We start from the raw sequence: 13,318 nt of genomic DNA, 5'->3' as shown, positions 1-13,318 counted from the left end.
CTGCTCTTCACTGCACACCGATGCAGCCCTTGCTGCCCCTGTCCTTGTGACCAGGTGACATCAGTGACTGCGCCGCAGAGACAATGCTGAAGGGAAAAGTACAAATCACAAGCTTCACCTGCTATCCAGGACTTCTTGTGGCAGAAGAGTAATGTCTACTTCTCTTGCTTAAATGTTAGGATCATTTCATTTTGCTTTTCAAAGAAAGTTAAAAAAGAAAACAAAACAAAAATAGACTCCATTTCACCCCTTTCTCTTGGGTTTTCAGTTGCAACTTCTCATCCACCGTGGGCTCCTCCATTCTGAGCTCTATTGAGGAAGAGTCTGTGATCAGGGTAGGTGCTTGTGAGCCTCCTCAGCCATTGCTTTGGGTCTCCAAGGAAGACAGGCCTCGCATTCTTCGTATAGGGCCCAGGCTCTCAGCAGTCATGGGAGCCTGGCCATTTGTTGACACTGCGTGCTGTTTCTAGTCACTCTCTTCAGTGCAGGAGAGGAGGGCCTGGCTTCTGTCTTTTGGTGTTCCATTTCTTAAAGTGTGGGCTTGGGTAAGGACATCAAGCCCTTGCTGTGAGTTATGCTGTATTTGTACAGGCTTAAAAAGCATGGGAGCCAAGGTGACAGAGCCTGTTGTGGGCATGCTGTGTAGCCAGCAAGAAGCGTGATGTACAGTGATGAATGGCTGGCTCATTTGACCTCAGGATTATGGGCAGAGATAACACTGTCTTCATTTATGTGGGGCTTTGACCTGGAGACGATTCTCAGTGTTCTTCTTATCCATTATTTTGTTGATTGTCACAAACACTGTCATTAAACTTGTAAAGTGTATTCCACTACAACTGTTTGTCTGCAAGTGCTTCTAACTGTGGCAAGGGGAGGGAAGGCTGCATAATTTTGTCTGTTCCTGCCATTTACATCAGGGTAAGACTGGGAAATGACGGTTATCGAAACTTGAATGCTTGATTCCGTGTTTCCAAAAGGAAGGCAGGACTGTTGAGCACCTGCTTTAGGCACTGCCCAGTGAAAGGCCCTGTCAGTCATCTCCTGGCGCGTGTACCAAGCACAGTAGGAGAGCTCATTCTTCTTGGATAGCCTAACCTTGAGACTAGGATATGATCAGATTCCATCCAACTGCCTGCTCTAAGATTGCAGACAGCAGCAGCACTCAGGCTGCCTTGGCCATGTGCGGTTGAAAGTGCTATGCTAGTTGAGTTCCTGTGGTTACAGGAAATGACCAAAATTAGATTCAGGCCAAGGTGCCAGGTTTAGTGCACCCCTTCCATTCCAGAAAGCACCAGTGAGACTGGCGCTGCCAATAGTAAGAGACAGTCTGTACTACTCAGACCCTCATCCCTCTTTGTCTACATTGAGACTGAGGAAATCAGAGAAACCTTCTTTGTGCCTTCAGGGTTCTGGTAGGAGCAGCCGCTGGGTCTCAGCAAGGGAAGGATGGTTCTCCCTACAGTAAGTCCAGACATTCTGAAGAGCTAGATCAGGAGATCCCATTAATATGGGTTATGAAGATGAGTGATCGGCTTGTGTCAAGGAGCAGATGGCTAAATGAGGTGCACAGGAAATGCCATGAGGCTCAGGCTGGAAGAAATGGAAGAAGATAGCCCATAATGCAAAACCCCTAAATATAGTCTCCTTAATGTGAATGTTTCAAATAGTCTTTTACATTATACAGTTAATTCGGAGTGATGAGAAATGTTAGGAAATTATGGAATTAGTGAATAGCGATTAACTTGGAAGTCAAATTCTATCATCTAAATCGAAGGTTGTTCTACGTGCAGAGGGAGGGCATTACTAAAACGCTGGCCAGCCTGTCATTTCCTAATTGAAATCTGTTCTCTCATATGCCCCCGTCTCTCTGTGTATAGTTCATAATTTGGAAGAGCGTTCTTAGTTAATCTAGTTGTTTTTCATGGTTCTTCCTTTGAATTCTAGTAAGAGAGCAGGGAGCACATTCCCTGTGGTATTGTGTGACACTCAGAAGACTGAGTTGTGTCTTCATTAACCTGTGAACTGTTGGTCCTTTTAGAGCTAAGGGAGCAAGTTGCTCCAGGGTTTAAAGCTTGTTTGTCGAAGATGAAGCCTCTAGGGAAAGAAATGGGGTGAACAGGCCAAGACACTCCAGATCTGCCCGGTGAAACTCCACACCATGTGCAGATGGCAGAGCCTGGGGCCCGGAGAGAAGCGGCAGAGCAAGCTGGGTCCTCTCTACAGAGAAGGCTCCCGGCAGTCAGGTGGGGGCTGGCGTAAGTAGATAAGCTTGACTTCCCAGTCGGGACTCGGGAGCAGTACTAAAATAACAGACATCCACAGAGGTTTTCAGTGGTTTATGTGCAGGTTTGCTTTTGGACAGGGAAATAGTATTGATCTCATGCATTTGTCTGCAATGGCTGGAACCTCTTGGAGCTGAAAGCATTTGATTTTGCCTGTAGTTTTTCACATGTACCCAGGTAGACTCCTAGCTATGAGGCAAGGTAGAAGCTGTTGTTACTCTCTAGGGTGAATGTCTCAGGTGTTTACATTTGTTCTGACACACAGGGTTGAACTAAATAGTACTGGTACAATTTCAAGGTCAGTCAGAGCCAAGGTTTGTTTAGTTCCCTGTGAAATGCCTGGCCATGAGCCGGCCAAGGACATTGACTTTAGAATTTTCAGGGTCCTCTCTACTCTGTGTGTGGTGTGGTGTGCCTTACCTGCCTATGACTGGCTTGGATGTGGCAGAGCTCATTCCAACACATGCGCTTTCTTTTCACCCTCAGGTATATCCGAATAGTTGGGACTCACAACACAGTGAACAAGATTTTCCATATTGTGGCTTTTGAATGTATGTTCACAAACAAAACCTTCACTCTGGAGAAGGGCCTAATAGGTAAGTATTACAATGGTATTTTTGCATATATACTTAGATACTTTGCCTTCAGAATTTTCTTATTGTAATAGTTCCTCTTAATCTTAAGCTCTGATTAAGGACTTTAGTTGATTTTTGAATGCCATATGGCTGAGTGCCAGAGACTAGCCTTTGTAGAAGAATTCAAAATAATAAATTCAGTAAACCTAAAGGAAAAACAAATATGAATATAATACTACAGCTAGCAATTGAAAGCATTTGGGGACTTTTCCAAATTTGCAGAGTAGAAAATGCTTTTCATAGCCAGGCAAAGGCTTTCACACCAAAGGCTTTTCTATATTTAATGGTAGGTAAGGCTGGGAAGGATGTCTAGTATTGATCTGATGTTCATAGTTTCCACAGCTATGAAGGCATGTTGGCTTTGATTTGATATGAATGGTATATGTAGCTGTGGGAATGTTTTCTTAGACATGTTAGTTCCAGATTCACTCTGCTTAGCCAAATTACCCTTGAGAAACTTCTAGTCTATAATTTGAGTAAGGCTGGAATGCTGGACTACCACTGAGGAAGTCAAGTTACTGGGTGGGAGCTACCTGGCTGATTTTTCCCGTGTGTGTGTGTGTGTGTGTGTGTGTGTGTGTGTGTGTGTGCGCGCGCGCACGCGCGCACGCGTGTCTGGCTGGCTGGCTTGCTTTGGCTTTGGCTTTGGCTTTGTTTTAGGCATTGCTTAGCCCATTGCCCACCATCCATCCCTAGTCTTGACCTTGGTGATGTCAAGAGTGACTTTTCCTTTCCAGACAACTTCCTCTTACACTCTTGAGTTTTTCCTCCCCTCCTGCATTGATAGGCTCATGAGATCCTTGGATTTGTGTTTTGACTGTAGCTTTCTTTGAAAAAACAAAAACAAAAACCACTCACTGTGTGTTGGGGGCAGGGTATGCTTTAGTCGCCTTACCAAACATAGAATTCTGTGCCTTTAAAAGAGAATTCAGTTCTCTTGTCCACGTTGGGACGCATGTCCACACTGACATAAGTCTTTAAGCATGGCAGTGAGTGTAACAGGAAGGAGGAATGCAAACTCACAGTCAGTGGTGTTTGTATGGTTGGAGCTAAAATCCCCCATCTGCTGTGTTTCCCTCATAGCGTACACAAATGTCAACCTGGAATTTTTCCATTGAGAAGAGCAATTTTAGAGCTCAACCAAAATAATTACTTTTCATTTTACTGTTGATGTAATTAAAAAATGAATATTAGTGGTATTTTTGTGACTTTCAAGTAATTTGAAAATTAACAAATTTGAAGCACAATGTAGTGGCATTGCCTTCTAATTCTGTAGGGTATGTAGATTTGTGGCTACAAGCTTCCTAGGTCCCTTGGAGATGTCAGGCCTCATTGTGTGCAGTCAGGAGAAGCCTTGCTGAAGAAGATCGGAGGAACCAGGAGCCTGCAGATTCACAACCTGTGTGACATCATTTCAGCCCCGAGGACTGCTACATTCTTGTACTTGTTGTATCCATGTAAATCAGTCCCCTTCATCCTGGAGGAAGAGCAAGTCTGTTGATACTGTAATTACCTACGAAACAGGCCAGTCTGGTTGAGAGGCCAGGAAAAGAACAAACTCGGTATCCGTTGTGGTGAGGCATGCAGTCTTGCTCTGCATGTTCAGCTGGCGCTCTCCAAGGCTATAATAGTCTCAGGCATGTCATGTGATGGGAGAAGATTGCAAAGGCAAGAAGTTGTTCTGGTGTCTGATAGGACACTTCTTCCAGCCCCTTCTATGAGCATCCAAGTGTGACTGCAGAGGGCACTGCAGTCCCATACCTGTCACTGTCCCTCGGCCACATAGGAGCAGTGGCTGGGCCACTAGGTGGCTAGGCATGTGAGCTCACCAGCGGATGACCCCAGTGGGGCCCACTCGGGACCTCCTGGGCTCATCTTTACAGTTCAGAGCTGCCCGGACTAGGCAGAGAGGGAGGCGGTGGGAGTGGGAAGGGCACAGGGGCTCGTATATCAACTCTGACACTGCAGCTCTGCTTAGCTTACAGAGGCATGCAAAGCAGCAGTGGACAGATGGCCATGTTGGTTATGTCAGGTGTCTTATAGCAGCGCCTAGCCCCTAGCTAGCTCTCCTGCTGGAACCTTCCCAGAAAGGAGTAGACACTGCAGGGCATCGGCAGGCCAGAGGTACCAAGAGGTGAACTGTTTTAGATGAAACCTCCTTGAGAGCCCAAGATTGTCATGGCTGAAAAGAAATAGGAAAACAACAGAAATACTGTGGGTATCTCAGAGTGTCATGGCCTCCTGTGGTTTCTAGATTCGTAGACTGTCAGTTCTCGGTTTCCTCCAACAGTTCAGAATCTTCTAATTACTCTTCTGTAGATCTTAAAAATGACTTGAAGCCATTTGTGGTTTTTAAAATCAGATTTCAGTGTTACAACATGTGATGATACCAGGAAGTGACACAGCAGAGGTGGTGGTGTCTCTTTCCTTTGTGTGTGTGTGTGGGGGGGGGGGGGGGCGCTGTTTGTTTCTGTTTTGTTTGGGTTTGTAGACCCTCAAACTCCTAATCCGCTGTGTCTGTCTCTCAAATGCTGGAACTGGAGGTGTGCGGTACCATGATCTGCGCCTCTCCCTCCTGATGCCACTTCACATGCACAGCTTAGCAGAACAGCCTGCTGCAGCTTGATCAGGCCCCTCTGTCCCTGGGAGAGGTGTACCAGCACTTTGCTGCCGCTGCCGCCGCCACAGCCCCATCTCACTTGATGGCTGCTTGTGCATCTTGCTGCGATGCGTCCTCTCCCGGCAGAGCTGGCCGGCCTGTGGTGATTGTGTTCTCCGTGTTAGGAAGAATTGCAAGAGACCCTGCTATGGCACTAGTGAGGCACGGAAGGACTAATTAGAGCAGAAGCACCTACTGTTTCACACGTTCCCAACCTCCCAAACGTGGCGTTTGTTAGTACTCTACTTTGTGATCTTTGAGTATGTTTGCCAAGGACTGAGTTTTCACAGCCACTCAGAGAGTCTGCATTCACGTTCCCTTCTTTGAGCATCATACTGGTTACTCACTTGAAGACTTTAGTCCCTACCAGCCGTCTTGAGAACAACTCTCAGCCAGCTTAGTTTCAGCTGTCTATCACTTCCTCCCCACCAGATTACTGTTATTTTTATGTGTATACATATTTTGTCTGCATGTATGTCTGTGCACCACATGTGTTCCTGGTGCCCAAAGAGGCCAGTCGAGGGGTTAGATCCCCAGCAACTGGAGTTAGAGACAGTTGTGAGCAACAGTGGGGTTGCTGAGTCCTCTGGAAGAGCAGCCAGTCTTCTTAAATCCTGCGCCATCTCCAGCCCCAACTCTAGATTACACTGAAGTCAGTCATAAGTATCCTATTATTCAGTATTATAATGCCATTATAATTACTCATATTTGAATAGTAATTTCTTAAGATATTAAGTGGTAGCCAGTACTGAAATGTCTCCTAATAGTTTCAAAGTCTGCAATGAGAAAATTGGTATTTTGTAAGTTATTCAAATCAGAATGTAACGGGGAAGAAACAGGGCTAAGAGCTGACTCCATAGCACAGTGTTTGCTTAGCATGCATACAGCCCTGGGTTCCATTCCCAGCACCCCTCCCAAAATACTTCTGATAAGGCTCCTTGCCCTCCCCTGCTCAAGACCCACTCCTTCTCTAGTAAGAGTTTATTAGTTGAAGAAAACAGATTTTTGTTGACAGTGTAACTGACGGCTTGGATTTTGGTTACTGAGCCTCAAGGCATGCTCACCCATTGCATTTCCTGTGACAAAGAAGTCAGAAGCCAAGTCAGATTTTCCTATTAATTTTAGTTACCTCTGCTCCATAGTTAATGTGTGTGCTACAGCATCATGAAACACATAGATGGTCAGATTCTCTCTCCTTCGGGTATTTCCATCTATTGATGAGTGTTTCTCAAATCTGCTGCTTCATAATTTGGGACTACAGAATGATGTTCCAAGTCTGTCCTTTTTTTGATAGCTAGAAAGAGAACATTTCTCTAAGGTTTTATTTGGTAATTCTGAGATATAACTTCCCCAGGAAAAGTAGGGTGAACGTTACAGTGTTTTTCCTTTCTGTACCAGTTTTCACATTGAAAAAGTAGCTCCCTAGCATCCTCCAAGTGCGACCAAAGAAGTAGATTTGTGTACCATTTCTGTTGTTGTTTCTGTGATATGTGCATGATTGTGTATGTGTGTGTGTGCTTGTGGTATGTAGGTTAGAGGTCAGTTGCTGTATGTCTTCCCCTATCTCACTGCCCTGTAGTTTTGGAGGGAGGTCTCTCATTGGAGCTTGCTGCTATCTTTATTTCTGTTTCTGGGCCTTTCTGTTTGCAGAAGTAGGAAAAGATTGTTCCTAGCCTTATTTATATGTCATCTATTTAACAGAGAAAATGTGTCATTAGCACGCCCTGAAACTTCAATGCAAATTCAGTTTGGCCTTTCTGTCTTCCATCTCCTTTTCTCCTTTTCAACCTTAGTTACCAGTTATACAGCACAATAGTTCATTTGCTCTGTTCCTGTTCATACAAATAGTCTTAGAATGACAGTACCAATGCTGTCACAGGCATGTCAGTACTGAAAATAGTGTAAGTATCTTTACAATCAGTTTTTGTGTCCTAGTATAGATCTCACTCAAAATGTATAAGAAGTTATATCTTAGAGGTAACTGAAACTGCTCAGTGTGGCTCACCCTCTCAGTATACAGTTAGGTCCATCTGTTACTGTAGACGCTGCTTTCAATATGTAGGCCACTGTCAATAAGGGCAGCTGCTGTAAGGTCGTGATTGCTGTAGCTCTGTCGTGATTGGAAGTTGACAATTTGCAGCCCTTCTCCCTGTCTTCTGGCTCTTAGATTCTCTCTTCTCCCTCTTCTGTAATGTTCCTGGACCCGAAGGGGAGTGGTATAAATATCATGTTTAGGACTGAGCCCTCAGTCCTCCTTTATTCTCAGTGTCTTGTGGAGCCATGGGTTTCTGCATTCGCCTTCTCTTACTACAAGGGGCTGAGCATCACCTTTGTCTCCAGAGATAGTACAAACACAGATATTTAGAAGACAGTTTGATGCTACATCAGTTTAGCCAAATCGCAGTTTTAGGTCCCTCCTTAACATAAGATTACCTTGGTCTTGGGTTTTTTACTAGGTTTACAGTTCTGTGGATGGATTCCTTCTCATTGAGTGGGCCTCAAATCTAATCAGTGAGAGTGAATGGCTATTGCCCGTAACAGTCATGTTACTGTTGTACCAGTGGGTACATATTTCCATGCCAAGTTGGCATTATAGATTAACCGAGTTCACATCTGAGGAAGACTGATGCCTTTACTCTCTCAGCAGCCTACGTAACAGCCTTGGGCACTGTGAAAGCTACCCAGCAGGGAGGCTGCTTCCAGCTCTCTGAAAATTCCTAGAAGAAACAGGTCACTAAACAAGACCCCCAATGCCAAGTGTGACATAGCCTGAGGGAGGGCCCAGAAGCCCCCAAAACAATGCAGACTCTTGTCATTCCTCTTTGTCGTCCATCAGAACTAGAAATAAGACTGTATTGCTGAAGATATTTTGACTTATTTGTATCAGTGGCAACAAAATAGTCCAGTTGGTTTGTACCCAATTAATATGTTTTACTTTTGGCTCTAGGAGTTTGGATTTAAAACAGGTACCTCAAAAATGGAGTTATATTGGAAGATTAAAAATCGGTCTCTGCACTCTAAAAAGTTGTCCCCCTTCCATATTTCACTAATACTGAGGAATTCTTCTGTGGAGATAGTGAAAAGTTTGAACTTTTTATTATGAAGTCATGGTTCACGTAAAGTAGTAAGTCTTAGGGATAAGCAGACAGTCGTAACAAAAACATGGTTAACGTGAGACTGTAATATCAGCACTGTTTTTTTTTTTATAGTTTTGGAAACCATACCAATAAAAATTCCAAATAGCTTGTGTAGTTTTTTAAAAATACCTAAACATAAAAGGATTCAAGGACTCCAATGCAAAAGAGGCAGGGTTAGTAAACATGCTGTCAAGGGAGTTTTTAAGACTCATTTATTTATTATGTTTGTCTGTGTGAGGGTGTGCATGTGTGGGTGTTACAGAGGCCAGAAGAGGGTATGAGGGTGTGCATGTGTGGGTGTTACAGAGGCCAGAAGAGGTTGTCAGAGCCACGTTAGTGGGAGTTACATGAATGTAACAATGCCTGCCTTATCAGGCAAGTGCTGAGAGCTGCCATAGTCTCCACAGGTGTGCTCTTGTCTGCCAAGTCATCTGCAGCCCTCCCAGAGGTTTTCCTTCAGTTGGTGGAGCACTTGGCTGTAAATGTCGTGGAGAGCAAGGGTCACACAATGCTTTTAAATCCCTGCGGAAGGGCTCTCAGAAGGTGACCTTAGGTAAGAAATAAAGTTCGTGATCTCTTCAAGTTTTGTAGCACAGTAAGTGTGGCCCTTTGAATGAGAATGGACCCATAGGCCCGTATATTTGGATGCTTGGCCCCCAGTTATTGGGACTGTTTGCGAAGGATTAGGATGTGTGGCCTTATTGGAGGAGGTGTGCAATGGAAGTGGGCTTTGAAGATCCCAACCCCACACCGTTCCCAGGTGGCCTCTCTCTGCCTCCTGCTTGTAGCTGAGACTGAGTTCTCAGGCACTACTTCAGCACCATGCCTGCCTGCCGCCATGCCCTGTCTTCATAATCGTATCCTCTCACCCTTCGGACTATGAGTCCCAAGAGACTCTCTCTTCTATAAGATCCCTTGATCCAAGGGAACTTACCACAGCAACAAAAAGTAGATAAGCGGCCAGGGAGTAAGTTCTTTTCATTGAGACTGAAAGAGAAGGTGAAGTATTGGATGTGATATTTTTTTCTAACTGGGGAAATCACTTGGTTTTAACTCTCAGTAATTAAGCTATTCATCTCTTGGGAGCTCACTAGAGAAAGACCATATTTTTACATTTTAGTTTGTATTTTTGTACATTTTATCTTTATTTTTATTTTTTGTTTGAGACACTGTCTCAAGTATCTGAGGCTGGCTTGGACCTCACTTTGTGGCTAAGAATGACCTTGAACTCCTGATCCGCCTGCCTCCACCTCTCAAGGGCTTGAATTACCTGTGTGCACTGCCATGCTTGCTTAGTTATCAATTTTTAAAGTCCTTTCTGGTGGTATGTAATGTCTCCCTTTAGCAGCGATAGATTATGTGGTACTTCACCCACGTTTGTAGGATGCCTAGTAATTATTTTATTAGGAGATAATTGGGCTCTCCAAAAGAGATAGATCTTAGATTTAGTGGAGTTAATGGGAGTGTCTTTAGCTAAGAGAGTCAAAAGCTGTAGTCAGTTTTGATAATCACTTGTCAAGCTAAAGGTCTGAAGATCATAGGTGCTATGAAAACTCTGTATAATAGACCAGAATTTACAACTATACTTTAGAATTTGTCCATTCAAATAAGTAGCACAATCATTGCATGACTTAGCAGGAATGCCCCATGTAGAAATAATTTGTCTGTGACCAGAGTTTTCCCTACACTAAGGTATTTCTGATAGAGGAAACTTCAAACCCCGTGGGAAAGCACGCACACCTGGTTTCACTTACTCCTGCCCTGGCAGGACAGGCGTGGGGGACAGACCCCAGACTCCTTGTTCTCCCAGTCTGCCTTGCTGCTTTGCGGGTGTACTGCTGTGAGCAGAAAGTAGATCTTACTCTTCAGTCTTTGCATCTGATTTGGACCCAAGTTTTCATAACTTTTAACTGTAGTGAACTTAATTGTTTACACGTCCTCTCTACGTTTTCTCTCTCACAGGTCTTAGAACATACGCCAGCCTTCTCGTTTTGGCTTCACCTTTTCCGTTTTTTGGAAAACCTTTGACTTTAGGACAAAAGTCTTGTGTCAGTAGATAAAATCCTTTCTTAAAAGCATTGCCTTTCTCTTTAACCTCCTTTGTAAAAAAAAAAAATAGTCCATAACTATAATTTTTGTATCTTATTTGCATACTTTGTAGTTTCTTTGTTTTTATAAAATTTTTAAACATTTTTTTCTTAATAAAATTACTCTTTATGTTATAAATGAAAACCCAGGAAGCTGCATCTGAAACGTAGCCAGAAAATGTTGAGAGTCCTAGGGATTAACAGGCATTCAGAAATATCCCTTGTTAAAGAGCATTGATTTCTCTTTGGAGCCCACAAGGCAAGAGACAGATGGCAGGGTAGAAGTCCGACATCTCTGCCTCTGTCTGTGTCTGTCTCCTGTTCTTGGGGTCAGATTCCCACCTGACTGTGTGTAACCATGTTAATCACTCAAGAAGTACCCATCCATCTAACCCATTTCACACCCTCTTCAAAGCTGCGGGCTCTGATAGGTATTGTGTATGCTAAGTCTTCAGTCACTATGGATTCTAGGAACAAAAAGGCCACCCCAAAACAAATAATCCTCCATTTGAAGGCAGCAGCAGTCATCTCCTGGCAACAGCTTGTCCCCTCAAACAATAAAGGACTTAAGTCCTCAGGAGGCAGAGGTAGGTGGATCTGTGAGTACAAAAGAGTACTACATCTATGAGACAGCTAGATGGCTCAGCAAGTGAAGCCTGGTGGTCCCAAGCCCATCCCCGGGACCACCTGACAGATGGGTAGCACTGACTGCCACAGGTTGTCCTCTGACCTTGACAATTGCTCTGTGGTTTATGTGCATACTCTCACACATAAATAAATAAGATCTCCAAAAGTTCTTGTTATAATTCTAAGTCTTAAGTAAAACCCTCTAAAATCTGGTTTACAGCAAGAATATCTGGTAATAAACACAGGTTAACAGGCTAGCAGACAAAAACCATTATGTAAACTCAAGAGCTGCCACAAGTGCCAAGGTAGACAAACACAATGCTCATCATGCAGCTGTGTTAAATCAGGACCAGAGTACACTCTTCCTCAAAACAAGGAGGCATTTTCATCTCTCTGCCTTTGAAGTGTAAGAGACCCAGTGAAAGGTGAAAGGTGAAAAGGCCAAAGAGTAAAGCCTGTTGTACAGACTTAGCCAGTATTTTTCTATTTAAAGAGCTAATTGGGCTGGGCTGTGATGGTGTAAGCCTTTAATCCCAGCACTCGGGAGGCAGAGGCAGACGGATCTCTGTGAGTTCGAGGCCAGCCTGGTCTACAGAGCGAGATCCAGGAAAGGCTCCAAAGCTACACAGAGAAATCCTGTTTCCAAAAACAAAACAAACAAAAAAAGAGCTAATTAGTAGAGCAAGCTATGTCCTTCCAAATGGACATTTTCAGTAAAAGTCAGAAACCCTGCTTTGTAGATCAGTAAGGTTTTGGAAACTGGTTAGCAAATCCTGGAGACTTCTGAGCTGACTTTGGCATACCGTGTGCGGTTTTCAGGCAGGTTCTGCCCAAGCATCTAGAGGGTGTCGAGAGCGCTTTTTCTCTAGGCTCTATCTTAAAACAGTCCCCCAGAGCCTTTTCCTTTGATCCAGAATTTCTTTTGCTTGGAGATTTCTAGAGAAGGGAGTAGCAGGAGAGGATCCTAGAAAGTAGGAGGCAAGTTCGGCAACAGTAGCTGAGTGGAGGTGAGAAAAACATCTTCTTGAGAATTCATCAGTTTTGATACAGCTTCTAAAACTTTATTAACTTCCTGTTTTATAGTGATAGTTTCTAAAATTCTCTTTCATATTTTTATAAACTAGCATCATCATTTCTCACGTTTTTAAATTCCTTAGTATGCCCATTTATAATCTTTAGTTTTATTGCCTAGGACTTTTAGTTAAATGTACATTATTATCATAGTTCACCATTTAAAAAACAACCCTGTAGGTTCGATTTCCAGAGCAGTGGAACATAAGACTAGCTTGACTGCCAAACACTTTCTCCTTCCTTGAGTTTCAATTTCCCTTTTTTTTCTTTCTCAAAAATTGCAACCTTCTATCATAGCTTGTAGGATATGTGTTTTGGATCAAATATATGCTGCACTGATGAGAATAGCCTCACCCCGAGGCTCGCCCCTCTCACTGTGTCTCATATTTATCCTGTATATTCACAGGAATGTGGGGCTGACACACTGGTGGACACCCTGTGTGTATAGGATAGCCTGTGAACATAAGCTAGCCTGTGACAACATACCACACTTTGGGGTTGAAAGCAATGGGGTAGATTTGTCACAGGCTTTCAGTGAAGTCCTGGCATGCCCTGAGAAGTTTCCCCTGATTCCTCTGCCCTTCTGGAATCTTCATGTTCAGGCAGCCATAGAACTTCTAAACTAAAAGAAGCAAGGTTGATAAGAGCCACAGAACTAGACATGAGAGAAGACAGCAAAAAAGGGCTGAATGCTAGTGATGAATGCTTTGACCACATGCTCTGAAAACAGGCCAAGGGTAGCTTAACAGCCAGCTCGGAATCAACCAGCAGACCGTGGCCTGAACAAAAGGGGCCTGAGCACCAGGAAGAACTCACAGCC

General features: G+C 43.9%; 1 protein-coding gene across 4 annotated transcripts in view; it reads left to right on the top strand.

Annotated features, from left to right (window-relative positions):
* The window catches only part of Btbd9 (BTB domain containing 9), a 381,249-nt gene that overhangs the window by 249,290 nt on the left and 118,641 nt on the right, over positions 1-13,318 (top strand). For all 4 annotated transcript variants that reach the window (XR_013046731.1, XR_013046730.1, XM_006983072.4 and 1 more), the window contains one exon: positions 2,769-2,878. Coding sequence is in view for 2 of the 4 variants with exons in the window: in XM_006983072.4 (XP_006983134.1) it covers positions 2,769-2,878 (110 nt within the window). In the remaining 2 variants the exon portion in view is untranslated. The remainder of the gene's footprint in view (positions 1-2,768; positions 2,879-13,318) is intronic.

Source organism: Peromyscus maniculatus, chromosome 21 (genome assembly GCF_049852395.1).
Source record: "Peromyscus maniculatus bairdii isolate BWxNUB_F1_BW_parent chromosome 21, HU_Pman_BW_mat_3.1, whole genome shotgun sequence".
NCBI lineage: Eukaryota > Metazoa > Chordata > Mammalia > Rodentia > Cricetidae > Peromyscus > Peromyscus maniculatus.
Note: the sequence above shows the minus strand (reverse complement) of the source record. Positions and strands in the feature narration are given on the sequence as shown.